The sequence below is a fragment of the Haliaeetus albicilla genome, chromosome 14 (genome assembly GCF_947461875.1).
Source record: "Haliaeetus albicilla chromosome 14, bHalAlb1.1, whole genome shotgun sequence".
NCBI classification, from domain to species: Eukaryota; Metazoa; Chordata; class Aves; order Accipitriformes; family Accipitridae; genus Haliaeetus; species Haliaeetus albicilla.
The window spans coordinates 16,472,084-16,491,946 of record NC_091496.1 but is presented as its reverse complement, the minus strand read 5'-3'; the positions used below and the strand labels follow the sequence as shown (position 1 = coordinate 16,491,946).

At 39.0% G+C, this 19,863-nt stretch overlaps 1 protein-coding gene across 2 annotated transcripts in view; it reads right to left on the bottom strand.

The window, feature by feature from the left end:
• The window catches only part of SLC2A13 (solute carrier family 2 member 13), a 161,974-nt gene that overhangs the window by 84,999 nt on the left and 57,112 nt on the right, over positions 1–19,863 (bottom strand). For both annotated transcript variants that reach the window (XM_069801861.1, XM_069801860.1), the window contains exon 4: positions 1,247–1,355. In XM_069801861.1, the coding sequence (XP_069657962.1) occupies positions 1,247–1,355 (109 nt within the window). The remainder of the gene's footprint in view (positions 1–1,246; positions 1,356–19,863) is intronic.

The window sequence follows — 19,863 nt, the reverse complement described above, 5'->3', positions numbered from 1 at the left end:
TGATTAGTCCAGGCAATTTGTTATTATTCATTTTAATCAGCTTGTTCTAATAGTTCTTCCCCTAACACTTGAATTTGAAAGAGACCATCTGAGACATCTTAAGTAAGCTCCAGTGCAGGAAGCTTCATATACCCTCTATAATTAACACCAATGCAAAAAAAGTCTTTGTAAGATTTGCTGCTAAAGATTTATCTTCTGCTAGTGTTCTCACATCTTGATCCTTTCCTGGGCCTGGAGACTATTAGTTCTCTTGCTTCTGATGTGCCTGAAGAATTTCTCAAAGCTCTTTCTGTGCCTGTCTTCTGGTTTTCACACACAACTTACCAGTTTTGCATCCAAATGTTTCCCACATTTGGTTACAATTCCTACTTTATAAAGTGTCTCTTTACCTATTACAGATTTCCCTCCTTTGCAGTTTAACAACACTGAGTTTGGGGGTTTTTCCCCCCTTGTGATAGATGGCAGATATTGACTCTAACATTTAATATGGTAGCTCTTGATACCACTAAAAGCTTTATCCTTTTAGCTGTTCCTTTCAACAATTTCCTAACAAGTTTGCTCCCTTAGGCATAGTTCTCTCCATAAGATGTTACTGCAATATATTTTACACTTGCTCTTAAAACAACATGGAAATTTTGGTTACTCTTGTAGGGTAGCTTAACAGTAACTTCATCTTAAACTAGGTCTTGTGCGCTGCACATTTGTCAAGAGCTACTCCTCTTGTGAGCTGACAGCTTATCAGGAAACCCAATATATTGTTACTCACTTCTAAATTTACTGAGTCTTCATACACGTAACAGAACCATGTAATAACACAAAATGCTTCTTCCCTCAGCATCTTACTTCCTTTAGCACTTCACAGTAATTTTCCATCTTGTTTACATGGTCAACAGTCCAACCCTCACTGTATTTTGATCTATTTGCACACAAATTCAAACTGTAAGTGTACTTTGTTGTCTAGACATACATAGCTTTGACTATAAACCCTAACATATAATAATGCATCTCCCAGAGTACAGTTTGCATTCTCATTTCTATATAAATGTCTGCCCTTATACTAACACCCTCTTGTACCAATTTTCTGAGACGCCAAATATGTCAATATCTGGATTTCAAACTAGCATTCCAGCTCTCACACTCAATTTTTCACATTTCAGATTTTGTCCAGAAGTCCATCTACAACTGCTACTGGTCTAATTGTCTTTTTCTTACACTTTATAAAGAGAAGCAAGCAGTAAATACATACATGACGGTGTTAATCCCTGACAGTTGTTGAAACATCTGCAGACCACAACCCACAATTAAGGCTCTTCGAGTTGGAGGATATGTTAGCATTCTGCAGATCACAGGTCCAGCTTAAAAAAAAAACAAACACAACAACAAAAGAATACGTAATAGTTCTTAAGTGATCGCTATCAAGACAACGTTCCCAGGCATTGTACCTTAGTTTCAAACAAACTTGGATTATTTTATTTTTGAACAACATTATCATTTCAGTTCTGCTTTTCTGCACTGTAGTACAAAGATGATTTTCAGGAAGCCCAGGCAAAAAAGGAAACAATTTATGTACACAGCGTATACTACTGGTGGCAAATGTACAGGTCTCCCATATCATACTAAAAGACTGCACATCTGCTGCAAATGAATGTACTCAAAGTTATCACAAAATATCACTGTTGTTTCCTTTCTAAAAGCTCCCACTGTTATTGAGAGGTTATTTCAGAAATGCCATTACTCAGTGCTCAGATCTGGATCATGCAAAGTGTTCTCCCCAGTCCCCAAAGACCCAATTTCCACAAACCAGTTGCAAGTGTGGGTACTTTGGAGGTATGGGATAGATCTATTTTGCACAGCTAAGGCCAGCAGAGGGAGCATAAATTAAATTTTTTCCATACCTTTGGTAGCAATGGTATGAGGCTGCATTCAAAAAGTAGAAAACAGTTTGTCAATGAAGACAAAACTAAAAATTTCTGGCAAACAGAGAAAGTTTTCTTCTCTATTAACTTTAAATTTTCAAAGTATCCTATAAAAAAAAAAAGTAATACAGAAAGCTATATGATGTCAGGCAAAAATTTAAAATACTTGACTCCATTATTCACTTGAATTTCTTTCTGCCCAGAGTGGTGTTTAGGGCAGAACATAGTCTGGTGAAAAATTCTATGTTTTATACCTCTTACCACATCTGGAATACCCACTCAGAACACCTAATATAGACCACAATATGTGTAAGTCCAAATAGTTGCCATTTAAAAAAAAAAAAGAAAAAAAGACAGACGTGAAGAAGAGCTATGTTTTTACATTTTCAAAGTCTTTCCTGAAAATACAGAAAACATTAAATGTATTGATTCAGTACAAAAACCTATACGGGTCTGTTAGTTAAGAATACTTTACATGCAAAGAGTTTCAACTTCAGAAGGCTGGCAATCTGTGAACAGTTTCAAGAGTGGAACTCAAGAAGGGAGTTTACATAACATTTTCTTCATTGGAAGATAATCAGACCTCCCTAAGAAAAACTTATTTTCATTTAAACATTATGGTGTTTCTAATTCACTTCTCAATTGTATCATCACTTAACTTTGCTTCTTTGTTATTAACAGCAGAATGCAATCTGACAAATTTTTCAGCTGGTTTTCAAGTAACATTAACATTCAGACAGTACACAGTCCCACCTGCCCTGCCATATAGCCACATCTCTACCTTCAAAATGACTCGAGTAAAATCAACTGATGGATAAATAGACCAATTTATATATCTGGTAAGATATTCTCAAGTAAGACACATGACATCACTGGGTATATCAAAGGGTTCAGTAGTCAAAGTGGCATTTCCTCGGTGGAAAAACAACAAAACCAGCACTCACTGCTAGCTAGGAGCAATTTGGAGCTCAGACATACTCTTGGATTTCTCCTTGACTCCAAGCTCCACAAAGAAAAAAGATTCACTAACAAATGTAACTACGAACCTTAATTCACCAACAGGTTTTCATATTCAGCATCACACCTGAGCATGGAGGCTTTGGGCTTAAAAATGTTAATCTGGCAACTGTCATGCAGCATCCGTCCTGAACCCAGGCTGCTGAATGCCTATGAGAGATCTTCCGTTCTTCATAAACCTCCTATAAAGTCCTTAATGGAGTTCAAAATCCATCTTATATCTTCAAAGGACCCTACAGTCCACCACCTTGAAGTCCACCATCAATGACTATGCTCATCAAATAAGCTGGAACTCTACAGGAGGGGCTGTTAGGAAATGAAGCAGAAATGTCCTAAGGAACCGATGCAAGGTTTTTAACAATTCCTCATCCACTCGCCTATTTGATGAAAGTTATATAACACTCTATTCACAATACGCCATTGTACAAAACAATTGGAAAGAAGGCATTAAAATGAATAGCTAGAAACTAAAGCAGCTGTCCTCAGACAACGGCTTGCAACTCAGAGGGACTCAGAGACTCTCAACAAAATTTCATCACACAAATCAGTTTGTACGCCTGAAGTGGGGCCCTGCAGAAATTTTAAGACCATGTAGCAAAGCTTAGGCCTTTACATTAGAACTTTAGACTTTAGAATTTTGGTGCATCCAGTCAGCTAAATGCAGTAAGTACTTGGAATTTTTCAGACTTCTGATTAATTGTATCAGAAAAATGATGCTAAAAATCATCATACTGGTTCACATCAGATTTAAAAGTTTCGCTCCAAATCTGTACCGTGGCAGTTGCACATATCAATAGGCATACACAAAATTAAAGGATTTTCTTTCATAAAATTCACAGCCTTCAGGTTTACAAACCAATAAAAGGAATGAAAGAAATAAAAGAAATCGTTAATCTCAATATTAAAGGAGCTGTTCAAACTCCACTAAAAAACTCAAAGGACTTTGACTGCAAGGTGTCTGTTTTTAAAACAGAAAATGTGTGAGACTTTTTATTAGAATTATCTAGCCCTAAAACTGACTATACTATTTTTGCATTTTCCTATTATCAATTCTACCATCCATCTTCTGTTGAGTTCATATATTACAACCTTCTTAAAAATAAAAAACTCTAGGCAAAACATGGTTGTTAACAACAGAGAATGAGTCTAAACTAAAAAAATTAGTAACCAAAGTTTTCAGAATTAAATACATTTTTCTTCTGAAAATAAGTCTGAAAACTGAAATTGTAATTCAGGAGTTTCTGATAACCACTAAATCTGCTGTTAGTTATTACAATAGATTCAAATAGCACAAAAACAATACAATCGTTAAATCTTTAAAAAATGGAGCAATTTAATCACTCACAGAGCTAGAGGGAAACAGATGATGCAAAAGATACATCACAAAAAAAAAAAAAGAAACATTTGGCAATTTTTACAATGGAAAAAATAGGTATTTGTCTCCAAAAGTCAATAATTTTTGTTTGTGATACTTCTGCCTTAATTGCTGTTGCTTTCTCTTCAGCTAGGAAATTTAGAAACATTCCTGCTTTTGAACCACTTCATCTGAACTTGAGAAACCACCGATATGTTTGTTTTCCTTCTTCTAATCTATGAATAAAAATGAAGTCAAAAGGATGAGACCTCCTAATGTCATGATTAATTTAAAGAGACTAGATTTGGTTGGACTTTTTGTGCTGTGGTTTCACGTAATTACTTTATTAAAGTAAATTAAGTAAATTTCCTTAATGCATATGTTTACAAGGGTTCAAAATATGCTACAGTAAATGGCAGCTGAAGCTTGCTCTAGTGAGAGTGCAAAATGGCTGCAACAGATAAAGAGCAATGGAAAAATAAGGATGCTGCTGTTGTAGAAGGTGACATTACATGAAGTGGTGACACAGGAAGTGGACTGCTGTGGTCTAACTGGCTTTTTCTTAGCCTGGTCTAAACTGTCTACCTAACTAGACATTCATCTTATAAGCAAAAGACAAAAATAGGATTTGGAAGTTTGGCTTCACATCCAAAAAACCTTATTAGCTTACGCTGAACGAAACAGGAGGGGAGGAGCTGTTCTTGTCAAATCATTAGTTCTGGAAAGCGAGTGATGCTTTCCGAACGTTACAGTTTATGAATGGTTATCTGAAACTTTTAATGCCAGCTTCCTATATTTTAGCTGTTTTTCTTGTTACTAGGCATAACCCACAAGTAAGTTAGGTTTAGAAATTGAGAGTCACCTGGTAAGGGATTTTGCTTTTCCCCTGTAGGTGAAATGGATTGTATGGTGATCATAGGAGCTTGGGTGCGAGCCACTGCCAACTAAAAGAAACAGAAACTTTTCAGAAACAACAAATCAAACAAACCCTAGTTCTTAAAAGGTATTTAAATAATGAAAACTAAAAAGCAGAAGAATGGGTATCAAGGATATGTCAGCATCTCCTTCTGAAAATGTACTGCATACGCTTCCAGGGAAATAAAAATATTGTAGGTAGACATAAAAGCCAACCTAAAAATCCCTCAGCAAATGCAGGCAGACATCTGATGCCTGGAAACCTTGTGATCCCCCATCCCTCAAATTATTAGTACAATACCTGGTGAAATTTCACAGCCAGGAAACTACAGTTAGAGACTGGGCTCTGCCAAAGTAATTTGCAGGATCAAACATTCTTTTGCCAGCTAATCTAGGTAACAGCTTGTAGCAACAGCTTAAAACCATGTAGGGCTCCTGCCAGCATTTTGTGTTCTTGCTGTAGAGGATTGTTTCAAAAAGGCAGGCTTAGCTAAGCAACAAAACAGTCACTCATCAGTTTAGCATCAACTAAACTCAACCTTCATATTAGTTTATCAGACCTGCTCTTGTCCTAATGCCAGTCAATACCCTCTCTTCCATCTAGATAAATCTTCAAAGAACTGGTCTACAGTTAGAAATGGGACAAAAAAAAAGAAACTTCGTGCTAGTGATCTGGATAACAGAAGACAGACATGGGAACCATTTCTCTATTTTGTCTTTCCTTACAAAATGACAGCTTCCAACCCAGCTTTGTCTGCATCATCTGCAGAACATTCCTCCACCTAAGACTCCTCTAAAGCACACAGAGCTAGCTATTATTTTCTGCATATGAATGATATACTAAGACAAACACCGTTTCCCTCTCCTGGCCTATTACATGATTATTTTCTGAAAGTATCAACTTCATTCATTTTTCCTTTCTGTAGAATTTACCAAATCACAAGAAAACATACGTAGCTTTAAGATCAAAACTGCATGATTTATCCTGAGAAGATACAAAACAATTTTATTTAAGTACCAAGCTCTTCCCCAGTGTCTCACAATGTTTCCAGTAACATTAGAGGAACCACTCCCAGCATTAGAGGAAACTTCCTACCTCATATAGTTCTCTAATCCTTTGAGAAAGCTCAAAAGGTTGCTTGCTTGAGTCTTTTTTTTTTTTTTTTTTTTTTTTAATGGCATAGCCCCCCATCAGCCAAGAATGAGAAAAGACTGTCAGTTTGCCTAATAACTGAGTCTTAGTACTCTTCAGTTTTCCACAGCAAATACATGCAGTGGTATAACAAGACAGCCTGCTCTAAAAGCAAATAAAAGCTAATTAGATGTAACCACTTTGGTTCTAGAGAATTGGTTAGTGCAAAGAGGTTTTCCATGCCTAGATGAACTGAAAGGGTTTTTCTGTTTGCTCAGGAAACCTAGATTTCAAATAAGCGGTCCCTCTAAATTATCTTTTTAATCCACACACTGAGAACAGAAACTAAGAATAAAGATTTTTTTTGTTTTGACAGCAAGTTGAGTTGGTCTTTTGGGAATCCTGAAAACAAAGCAATTTTCTTTTATCTGTAAAAGGAAAAAAAAATATATCTTTTTGTTGATACCACATTCTTTGATATAAAGCTTTGGCGATGGAAAATCTATATGACTGAGTACTTGCACAAAGGCACCAGCAGTTAAGAATACCTTGGAATAGGACAAGAAGCAGTGGCAGTAGGGAAGCAAAAAAAGGAGTGCATTTTGGCTCTGTATGACATGTCCTTTATAGAAAACAAACCACTTGTAGTGAAGTCCTTTAAAATTGGAGAAACCATGACAAAACAGATAACAGAGAAGTGTGGCCGTTTACATGATGCCAGCGGGAGCTGAAAGAAGCAGCCACAATGACCAACAAGAGTCCACACAGGTAGAAGACGGACCCCAGTGTGGTACTGTCAGACCTGTGGAGTGGAGGAATGAGGGAGGGGGAGGTTTACCTGTTTCTTTGATAGGAAAATGGGTAGGGATGGAGAAAAGCAAGGATCACATTGTGCTTTCCTTGTAGCTGTGGCATATACCTTAGAAATAAAGCAATAAGTATTAAGGTGGACTTGTGCATACTTGCAGCCTGTAATGTGGTTTTAGCAAACAAACATTTCTTTTCATGGTCTGCTCTAGAACCACTTTACATAGGAAACAGTAATGTGAGCCTCACTTAAAACTTGAGAAAACAGATGAGGAAAGATAAGATGATGTAGCTAGCATTACGCAGGCACAACCAAAATAAGCCAAGTGTTGTAACAGCCTGAAGAGCTTCCCACTCCACACTCATTAAATAATGAAGTGCAGAGCATTTAGCAATCTGGAATTAGAAAGCTTTTTTTCTTTCATTTTAAGTTGAGGAAAGACAAAAGAAAATTGCAATCAGGGCAGTTTGAAGAGTGCCTTTTTGTGTGTGTATGAGTGTTGGTATTGTTGCTGTTGTTTTTCAATTAAAAAAAGCACCAAAAAAGCTGATGACTCAGAGTTCCCCCCAACCCAGCCAGTAACCTACTCTCAAGCTGATCTTCCCAGCTGTTTATTAACACCCGTACAGATATTGTATTTTATTTCCTGGGGAACACACTTCAAGCCTTACATTTTTTTCAATTTTTTTCTGGCAAAAAACTTACTTTAGTGATATTATTTTCTCCCCCTCCAGCCCTTGTTTCCAAATGAAATAACCCTGGTCCTGCCCTAAGCCAGTAGTTTAACAGTGAAAATAGATTTCTATACTCCTTGCACTCCAAAAGAATGAGACACAGGGACACATTCCCAGGAGGTAAGGGGAAAAAAAAGCAAAATTTAATAGAACTGAGAAAGGAGCCTGGAGGTCTGTGAAAGTCTCCATGGGAACTTAAGGATACAATCTGTTGCATGTTCACTTTTTTTTTTTTACTTTTTTAATAGCACATTTAGTTTAGACCACCTCCTTAAAAACCAATTTATTTAGGGGGCCTAAAAAATTCCTCTCACTTTTTAAAATTCAGATGCCATTAGCGTAAGAGCTTCATTAAAAATAAAAGTAAGGAAAAAAGTTAAATTAGAGATGAGGTCCACATTTAAACAGATTTTAAAAACCTGTTTCAAAATCAGTATCATTTTAGCACAGCTCAGCTGGGTTCCAAAACTACCAGAGAGGAGCAAAATCAGAAGTCACTGTAGGTTAAAGTCAACGTACTTTAACTTTGGCTTCCTAACAACAAGATGGCACCATCAGTGGAAGTATAGATGACAGACAGCACAGTAGACCAGTTTGAAGCTAAAAATATTAAGTCTTAAGAAACTGCTTCAACATTTTTATATTTTTTAAACTGAAGCATTTAAACTTGAGCACAAAGTTGAGTTCCACTGAAGACAGGACAGATAAACATTTAAGCACTTCACTGAACTGCAGCGTAAGATCATACCTTATCTAAAAGTACTAGCTCATTTTCTACATTTTAGTATTAATCATCTTCTATCACAAACACAAAGGGCTCTAAGACAACCATTACCACTCAACATCAGCAAGTTTTTCAGCAGAGAAGGCTGACCATATCCTGGGAGGAGGAGCAGGAGCATTGCCAGCAGGTCAAGGAGGCAGTTCTTCCCCTCCACCCAGCACTTGTGAGACACACAGCTCGAGCACACACCACCTTGCTGCATGAGTCTGGAGGAGAACCACCGAGGTGGACGGGGCTGGAGCACATGACATAGGAGGAGACGCTGAAACAACTGGGATTGTTCAGCTTTAAAAGAGAAGGTAAAGGGAAAAGCCTCTGCTGTCTACAGCTACCTAGCAGAGGGCCAAAGAGAAGACAGAACCAGGCTCCTCAGAGGTGTGCAGGGGTAGGACAAAAGGCAACAGAAAAGTTGGAACGCAGAAAATTTGGACCAGATGTGAAGTCTGTTTATTTTGTACCATGGAAGTGGTTAACCATAGAAAGAGATATGCAGACAGGCCATGGTCAAAACTTCACTGAAAAAGTTCCTGAGTAACCTGCTCTGACTTGTCCTGCTTTGATTAGGGATTGGATTAGACAACCTTCAGAGGTCATCTACATGATTCTTACATGAAACCCACATCACTCTAAGATTTGTGCTGGTACTGGTTATTACAACCAGTAATAATGAAAAAGTAAATTTGGTACTTCATGGTAGTCAAAAAAAAAAATCAAACCGGATATTAGGAATTAACAGACTATCATGACACTATATGATAGTGCACTTCATTCTACTTCTATTTAAACCTTACTGGCTTTCCAATATGTATTAATAGTACTATTTTCGCAGTTATCTTAAGGAACAGTGACTGAAAAGCATCCTTACATACAGACCCTGTAAAACTCAGCCATCTCCATACCACCAACAGCAGCTCCACCCCTTTTTGCAACTTCAGTCCTAGGTTTTATTTATCAAGAACCTGTCAGTCACACTAGACTGACAGCTTTTACCCTGAATTTATAACCTCTGCAGAGAATACAAATCAATATTGAAATCAGCAAGTGTAAAATACTCAGTTGACAACTCCCCTAACTGGTATGAAATATGACATGACAGTAAGGGAGAGCTTATTTCAGCCTTTCAATATATAAAGGGAGCTTATAAGATAGATGGGGAGAGACTTTTTACCAGGGTCTGTAGCGATAGGACAAGAGGTAATGGCTGTAAACTAAAATAGAGTAGATTAGACTGGATATAAGGAAGACATTCTTTACTGTGAGGGTGGTGAGGTGCTGGCACAGGTTGCCCAGAGAGGACGTGGATGCCCCATCCCTGGAAGTGTTCAAGGCCAGGTTGGATGGGGCTTTGAGCAACCTGGTCTAGTGGAAGGTGTCCCTGCCCAGGGCAGGGGGGTTGGAACTAGACGATCTTTAAAGGTCCCTTCCAACCCAAATCATTCCATGATTCTTAAGAGCTGTGTGCAGTTCTGGTCCCCTTTGCTTTCTCACCCTCGTATCAAAAAAAAGGAATATGGTAGAAAAGGGGAAAGATTAAGAAAAAGGCAAAAAGAACAATCAAATTAATGGAAGGGTTCCAACATGCAGCAGTAGTAATACTATTTTTACTGGGCCCCTGGGTACTAAAATGCACATACAGTTATACTGTATTAGTGTACTTATGTCTGGATTCACAACAAGCTAATATTAACAGTCTCTTTAGGGTGATTCTGCCTTTATTAGCATAATAGGCCTCTGCTTTAGCTACAGATGAAAGCAACAAATCCAGTACACTCTCCTTCAAGCCGCAGGAAAAAAAAGATTAGGAGTTGGGAGTATTACAAAAGTTTCATAAAATCAAAAGTGGCACAATGAAGGTGAGTAGAGAACATGGTTGTTTCAAAATAAGACAGAAAAAGGCCTGTATAAAATGTCAGAAGCAAAATCAAAACATAGTTATGATTCACCATCCGTTGGCCACTATAAAGACAGAAACAGTGGTGAGATGGCCTTTGTCTGACACAGCATGGCCATTTTTACCAAAGTGTGAAAAATCCACAGTGCAGTAGACGTATGGTTCTTGTCTGTGGTCCAGAAGACAGGGACAAAGGGCCAAATTTTTGCTACTGCAGATTATATCTTGCTGGAGCAGTGATTCCAAATCAACCACCTGCTTAAGCATTATCTACTGGCTGAACTAGTAATGATTTACAATATAAAAATGCAGAGAACAGATAATAATCTCTTGGGCTATGCAGAGAACAAATAATAATATCTTGGGCTATGATCCTAAGAAGTGTTTTTATCACAAGAACTGAAGATTATGAAAAGCTGATGTTCATTACAGTTTTCAAATCTTCCAATTTCTGGAGGATTCACATACAGCCTATGTGAATTTGTATGTCCCAGCCACTCTGGAGTTTCAGACATGAAGTACTTCACAATAAAGTATGATTCTTCACAATTTTGTATCAGATATAATCATTAGCATCAACACAAAACCAGCATGGAAACAGCTTACTTCTATTTGCACAAAGAAGAAAGCCTATGGAGAATCAGATTAGTAACCTCTTTTGATTCATTTTATAATGCTGTCAGTGTTAGCAACAAAACTCCTCCAGCAAGATGCACAGACTGTTTTTAACATATCTTCACCATGAAGTAAAGTCTTACTGGTTTCCAGAGACAGAGACTGCCTCTGCATAAACTTCTCGAGTTCCTCAAGAGTAATTTTTGCTAGTGTCAGTGAGACTGACAGTAAGTAGCTGGATCTATGTACAATTGTTTGTAAAGCTGAAATATTTTTTGCCTGTTAATAGGAGAACATACTGCAGACCTTGCTTTCATTAAATCATTTTTTAAAAGTAATTTCCAAACTTGACACAGAGATGTCCCTTATCATCAGCTGTGACTAACTTTGTGAACAAAGGCTCCTAGATGAAATGGAATTTAAAAAAAAAAACAACAAAAAACAACAAAAAAACCCAAACAAAACCAACACACTATAATGCTGCACAAAACAGCAAGCAAAAGGCATCTTCCTGCATCATGATGCTGGTTTTAGGGAAAACAGAATTAATACTCCATAATGGACAGTTCAAGGTCTCTCATATACTATGGAATATATCTAATCTGCAAGCTGCTTTCCTTACACGGAGTGGAAATCCTTCTGATCATTTTCAGCATAATGAAGACAGAATGGCATTGCCTAAATGCAATGTTTATTAGCAGTTTCTTTATGAATATAAAATAATTTAGAAGGCAATTCTTTAAAAAGCTGTTGAAAATCCAGTAGAGTGTAAGATAATGCTTGATCTCTTTTCCCCCAGTTAAGTACGCACTACAAGATAGAATCATGCAGGTCAAGAATCTTTTCATTGCTTCTGTGCAACCTCACAGATCTAGCGGATAGAAAGGAAGATGATAAAGATTGTATTAAATTATTTAGAGACCTGAGGCCCATTTTTCAAAAAGATACAGGAATTCCCAGAGATTTCCTCATGAATTTCAGTTAGATTTAACTTGATGAGAGTATAAAATCAGCATAAAACACACCGTCTAAAAGAAAGGACAATATCAAAATGATAGACATGGTTCAGAAAGCACTAACCTGGGTGTATAGATATAAAAACTAGTATTTACAATGCATCTCAGTCTTCCTCTTGTGCTCCCCTACTGAACTCCATCTGTTTTAAAATCTTAAACAGAAATTTTTAAATTTTGGACAGACATCATGTTTTTAACCTGTATTTCTTGCGCAGCAGCTTACAGCTGGTCCTAATTAAATAAGGTGGCCCAAATAACACAAGGAAAATGGAACCATTAAGGGTGGAACCAAGCCCCACCAGAGCTGCCATTTTGAAGGGGCACATTTCCACTCCATCACCAAGTTCAACCATATTCTGAGCATTTAAGTGACCAGTCATTTCTCAGACACCTGCTGTGATCTGCCATTTCAATGTCAACAGACAGGCATTTCTTTCTTTGGCAATAGATACTAACAATAATGTTAAAATACCACTTCTAAATGTGTTGCAAGAGAATTATTCTCTCAGAATAAAAAAGGAGCATCAGGATTTCTTCAGTGTTAAGAGTAACAGCAAACAAGTTTCAACATGGTAGTGAGAAGAAGCACAGCAAGCTTTGGCCTGCGAGCCAGTGAGAACACACGAAGCTCACAAGAAAACTGGAATATTTCAAAAAATTTTACATACTTTTTGATGTCACTATCAAGGAGTCACACTGTTGCACACTCCCTGGAAGATATACAAAGATCAACTGATCCTCAAATACACCCTGGGCAAGGACAGGTCCGTTTGTACTCAAAAAATCCCACTTTAAAGGAAGAGTGTACACATCTGCTTCACTCAACAAAGGTGATCTGCTTCAGGACCACAATGTTGGCTGTCCACACAGACCATGATACATTATCATGTGAAAAGAAACACAGTTTATCACGGAATAACATCTAAATTTTCCTAGAGAGGAACAAAGCACTAAGAAAGCACCTGCACACCAAAAGATGAAGTGTAGGTTTTAAGTAACATTCACAGCACAGACCTGCCCCGGCACATTGCTGTCCGCCCAATGTGAGGAGATGCAATTTCAGACAGACACTGCTCTGCTGGCAGGAGGCCCTTGTGGAGAGATGCTACCAAAAATCCAGCAAGGTTTGGGATCAGGAGTTGTTTGAACTTGCTTTGTTTGGCAAGGGTTGTTTTTTTCCCCCATTATTCTGGTACAAGGACAGCACTGCCAAACCAGCAGAGTCCATCCTACTACTGTATTCTCAAGGCTGTACTTCCAATGGAAGCAGGAACAGCTGTCCTCGCCCCTTCCCACCACTGTCACCTGCTAGGTACCGCGGGGCTTAGTGCAAAGGTCCTGCCTGCAGGCAATAGCTGTGCTGCTGCAGACCCCCAAGGCCACATCAAACACTGGGTTTTGGTAGAGGGCACAACTGTTTCTTTACTGGAAGATCATCTAGGACAGACACAGTTTTGATTCACGTACATACTATATTAAGGAATGGAAGCTCCCAACTCAGGGCTCAGCCTAGCCTGTGCACAGGTACTTTGGTTTTCAGCTCTGAACAAGGGCAAAAAACACTGTGAAACTCAAACTGCCCTGCAACACTGAAGAACACAAGGGAACATGCCCTAGCCACTAAATGAAGGCTAAATAAAAAATAAGTAAAAACTGGATTGGCACCAAAACAGTCCCTTCCTTTGAGCTGGTCTACCTAGACCTTACAGACTATAACAGAAAATCACTATTTTAATAGAATCAACATAACCATCTACTAAAAACAAACTTAAGATTCTTTGGGTTTTGTAGGCACTACTAACTCCCTGAAGCTATGTCCCTGGGTCTATATATCTGTGCCAGCAACCTGCTTTCAGATCATCCCAGCTGTCCCTAAAGATGCTGCATGGGAACAATTTACATTCAGCTTCTTCCTAATGTCAGTTGCTAATGCTCATTTTTGCAGGGAGACAAAAGAGCAATGACAGAAACAGAATCAGCAACTATGGCAGCACCAGGGCACATAGAGCAAAATCAGTAAATATATATGTAACATATACAAGAAAACTCACGTTAGACTAATAGTTACACGTGGAAGATGCTGTTAGAACAAGCTATTTAAATATTTTTGGTCTGCTCAGCTTCCAAGCCAAATCTGCTGGAGTTAAGAAATAATACCGGAGAAAAACCATCTGCATTACCACCTTGTTGACATTTTTAAGGTTTCAACTTTAACTTTATGACTTGCATAAACACAGCAGGCATTCTCAGTTGTAACACAATTTCAGAAAAATGACTTAAATTCCTTTCTTAAAGGCAGTAAGAGCCTAAACTGCATTAAGGGAAGAAGCTGTTTTTAGGACTAACATGAATCTTTACCTAGGGCTTCAGAAGCACATGTGCACTACCTAAAGTCAAACATGATGCAAGACAAACTTCACATGACAATTGACAACATCCCAGTGGAAGTACGTACTCAGACAACTAGTGGTTACTGAATAGCATTTCAGTTCCCCAGGAGCTCCTGGTTTTCCTAGATTTGAGGAAAAAAAATATCACCAGCATAGCTGGAATTTCAGGTAACCTTCCTGGCTTCAGGGCAAACTGCAGATTTCCCTCCCGTGATCAGCCAGAAAGATTGGCTGTGGCACAGAGAAGGGGCAGAATTTTACCCAGACATGCAGGTCCTCTCTAATGCACACGAGCTACTCGCTCTTCCAGGATTTTTAACTACTTTCCAGAGGCAAAACAAGTTGTTATGAAAAACAGATGTTTCAAGGATAAGCACTAAAAACCAGAAATAGTATCAATTCCTACCTCTTGTTTACCCAAAAAAAGAGAGGGGGCAATTACTGCATTTAGAATTTGTCAGGCTGCAGAGACTGATGAACCTGAAGGCATCATCAAAACTGCTTCACACTATCATGAGTTACAGCAGTCTGGTTGGCACTGGATTGAGTCAGGAAACAATGAAAGTTAATTTTCAGCGTCAGATATAAGAAGCATCTGCATCTTTATATGGATACCAGGAAAATATTTTCATGTTTCTCAGTAAGAGCATCATTGCCCAACTGTGCCTTCTGCCACCTGTCACCAACCTATTAAGCAGGCTGAAAGGAAAAATTCTTGGGAAGGAAGTCCGGGGGAAACTTGTAAACAAAAACAGAGGGAGAGCAAAGCTGGAAGAAAGCTGGAGTGTTTAGGCCACCTACGTTTCAGGGTGGATTTCCAAATATCTCCATTCACTGACCTTGTATTTGCTGGCTTTCTCTGAGCTGCCACTTAGTCACTGAGAGAAACTGCTACTGCTGATCATGCAGGCTGCAAAGCTAATCTGAGAAGCTAATTCAGTTCCATTCTCCATCTATACACATCTTTATACATTCTCCACCTATATACACCTATATGCATTCTGCACCTACACAGCTACAATGAAGACACCAGCAGGCAAGCATGGGAGAAAGTGGAGAGTGGAGGTAAGAATGACTTGCCTAACTACAGCACATGGGAAAAAAAAGGCAAATATAAAATCAAGTTTACAACATAGAAATGACACCACCTTTGATGAGTTCACACTCTCAGACTGACTTTAGGCAACCAGACAAACAGAGGAAGTTTTCCATTTTGGACAGCACTAGGGTAACATATGCTAGACAATGATCATTTTTCATAGAAACACTGATAGAGAAGGAAAAAGCAAAGTATGCCTGCAGTCATAAACTGATTTCTGCAAGTGTTTTGCCAGAGATAATTACCAGCCTACGACTGCATGCAGGAATCGTCATTCAAGTACCTAACATTCATCTAAAGGGAATGGTGGATGTTCAAGATCAAATATAGTAAAACTTGCAGAGTAACGCTGAGACACAACAGCCATCTGACTTGATCTCCGCATCTGACACACTAAAACACAAATGAATCATTTGCATTACCAAAAATTACTCAACTATAAATTCATACTTAGTATAATACACTAAGTGCAAGCTACAAGAAAAGTCTGGCCATAGCATGGTAACTTTGAGATCAATTCCACCACAAAGGAAAGTAGTTTCCTTAAGGACAGAAAATACTATGAAGTCCTCCCCTCCTTGGAGAAGTGCTAACTTTGACTGGGGTAAGGGGAGGATACACATAAGCCCCCCCACCCAATTATCTTTACATTTAACAGTATGCCTGTACGTTAAGTTATACAATGTATTTTAACACAGAAGCTCACTCATTTGTGAAGGAAATTAATTCCTCTGGGCAATATGCAGTTTAGGAAGCAGTACAACTACGTGCATCTCGGCAAGTAAGGCAGTGCAGTAGGCAGGGATCACCAGGTCGAAGTCATTTGAAGCGGAGGTCCCTAGACGCACACGACACGTGATTTGTAGGTTTTATGTCAGACTAGATTTAGCCTGGTCCCCTAGGCAGAACATTGCCACGCATGGCTGTTAGAACCTGCCCTGAGACTCCATCATTGATTTGAACCTTCACATCTCCAAAAAAGTCTGAGCACACTGAATGCATCCCTGGAGTGGACCTCTGTTTAATTACCCCTGAAGGAAGTTACCCCATGGGTACTAACACCACTTTGCAATCTGACCAAAGAGTACATGAGGGTGGTGACAGGAGATGCGAAGAGACTCACCACAGAGCTACGCTGCTGTTTGGAGGCAAAATGCTGAGGCAGATATAGTCAATGTATCTTTTAGTAGCTGACAGCAACTGGAATGGTTCTGCATAAAACCATGCTAGAAAAAAAGCAATATAAGCTGCTCCTGTGAACTATCAGGTTTTATTTAAAATTAATTTAGAAGAAATACAGGACAAAATTAATTCAGTATTTTGTAACACTAGCACAATGTATTTAATCATGTGGCAGCTCCCTATAGGTTTGAGTCTTATTCTTTTTCCTGTCTTTCCCCTCAGCCCCCTGCCTCATTACTAGTTTTTCAAGTTCAGCCTAAAAACTGAGAGTCACCTCAGGTCCTTTACTGCTCTTGTTGATAGCTTTTGACAATAAACAGAAGATTTTTTTTTTCTGCAGAATAGATTTTTTCCTCAACAAAATTGTAAGGTCCTATTCCCTCCAGTAGGGATGTACATCTTTTTACTAGACAAGCTTAGTAAATAATGATAAAAAACATGGTGGTTGGAGTGGGAGCAGGGGAAAAATAAAGGCAAGTTCTGAGAGCTGGTTATGTTCTATGCCCTCTTCTTGTATTCTGGATTTTCAGGGACAACCAACACACAACAAGTGAGAAAGAATTTCCAGTTTTAGAATAGATTCATCAAAAGAGGTAGGGAAAGGTTGAATAAATTGGCTTTTAATTTTTAAAATCCGTTTAAAGAAGTGTTTACCATGTTGCTACTGAAAGTTGTTGGAAACTAAAAGTATGCTTTCAATTCAAATAAAAACCAAACCTTGTCCATCAGGAACTTCCTTTCAGAACAAATTTAGGTACACATTATTGTTATTAAGCCAATGGCAATGTGAACACTGGAGAGTTAACTTATCAATGTTACTGCAATGTGTCTCCGTACTTCCAACTTCAGAGAAGGCCACTATTGAAGTGCATTTTAAATTTAATAGTTTCGATACAAGCCTTCACATCAAATACAAATTACTTTACTTTCTGCTGTTCAATGACAACACTAGCTTTTCTTTGGACCGACGTGCACATACCTTCTGACCATTTGAATGCAAGTCTCAAGGCAGGTGTCCTGTTCTCGCAGTCACCTGCAGTATCCCAGCTCACCTCCTCCTTCCCAGCCTTGCCCTGCGAACACTGCTGGCCATTTCACAGCAGTCGGTGAGGTCTCAGCTCCTGCGCGTCTCACAATTCCCTCACCAGGTTGGTGCCGGTTGCTTAGAAACACCACAGGAAAGGGGATTTTGTATCGGCTTTAGATAATGATAAGCTCAATTGATAGCAGCTGACTAAAAATTACATTCTTTTAAGTTTTTCCATATTTCAAACCAACCTTTGCAGTATTAAGAAAAAGCCATGACATTTAAAGAAGCTGAGCAAGAGCCAGGACTGAACTGGGACAAAGGAAAGCAGAAACCTGTGGTTGTGAGTCTAGCTGTAATTTACTGAAAGAAAAAAAAACCTCCAAACTTCTCAAGAGGTAGTTTTGAAGAAAACAATTTGCTGCTGTCAGATGAGAGGGCTTAGAAGAAAATGTCTACTTGTGCCACAAAAATACAACCGATCTCTCCCACATTGACTCCAAGTCCATCAGGACATTTACAGCTGTCACCTCCAGAGGAGTTGCAGACCTCTGAACAGGAATGCTGGCTCTTTCACTTTCAGTCCAGATGTGGGAACGTCTGCCAGCAGCTGTTTCTGCTTGTGTCACTCTGTGTATCGTGGGCAGCAGCTGGCTGACAAGGTGATCTAGGTGACAGTGAAACCCAGGTGACTGAATGGGGCATTTTGCAGGAACACTACACGCTACATTCTGCAGCTTTAAAATAACATATGAAAATGGAAGTGGTCCAGTATCACTTATCATTAAAGGAAAGCACACAAGTTTCCCCTGAGAAATACTGAGGCTAGGCTGTAACTCACCACCCACAATGGACAACAGGAGAAGCAGCAAAGATGTGGGACTGAGTGACATTTCTATCAGCAAGAAACACCTTATATTAAAAAAACCCCAACAGCCTCTACAAAATGAGCTGGGGAGGCGGAAGCTTGTGGGAGAGGACCAGATGCAGAGGGGTGAACCCACACACACACCAGGAAAGGAGATCAGCACGTTGCCCTTATTCGAGAAGGACACAGAAGGGTAGATCTGGCTCTAGCGCCTGGAAGCTTTGCAGCTGAGTCAGGCGACTGCTCTTTCTTCTGTGCTCGCTACAGATGGTCTGCAGCAAGGGTGCTGTCCTATGCCGCTGTGAAGCCAAGTGTTTACCTCAAAAACACCCAGCGACCCTCTGCCACACAGCTCACTCACATGTGCTCAAATTTTTCACCAGTATCCATCACAGCAACAGAGAAATAGTATTGTATGGAGGAAGCGCAAGCCTCCAAAAATGTGATACAAGATGCCATTTATATTAGAAGAGAGGCTGAAGATTTTTTTTTTTACATTGATTCTTCCAGATAATTCACTCTGTAAACTAACTTGTGAGCATAAGTCTGTAAGAAATTAAAGTAATGTCATCCCCCTGTGCTACAATATAAGAATTCAGATTTTAAACAAGAGACCTTTCTCAGTAAAGGACAGCAACTCAATTCTGTGATTGAGAAGAACAGTATTTCACTTCACCATTCATGTCTGATAGATAGTATTGCAATGACATTGATTTAAAACAGGAGGCTTCTCTATTCTCAGTGGACAAAGACAATGATCACAAATGTCACCTGTGTGACACACTTATTCCCGGGCCCCAAGTAGAGAGAAGGTCTCAAAAGTGACATAACAATGGCAAAAACATATAGTTCTGTCTAGAAAAGAGACATCAACATTTAAGTAAACATTTCAGACTACCAGCATACAAAATGAGCGCCAGCATACCCTTTCTTCTGTGCAAGGTGACACTGAACCATCCTGACTCTTCAGCCCATGAAGCTCTACCAATACGTACTGCCTTAGGAGAACAATCCCCTAACTCAGCATTTGTTATCCAATTTCATCATGTAAATCAAGCCTCTTAACATCCTTCCTAACACCACACTCTACTTACACTTTGTTCCTCCTGAAGGCC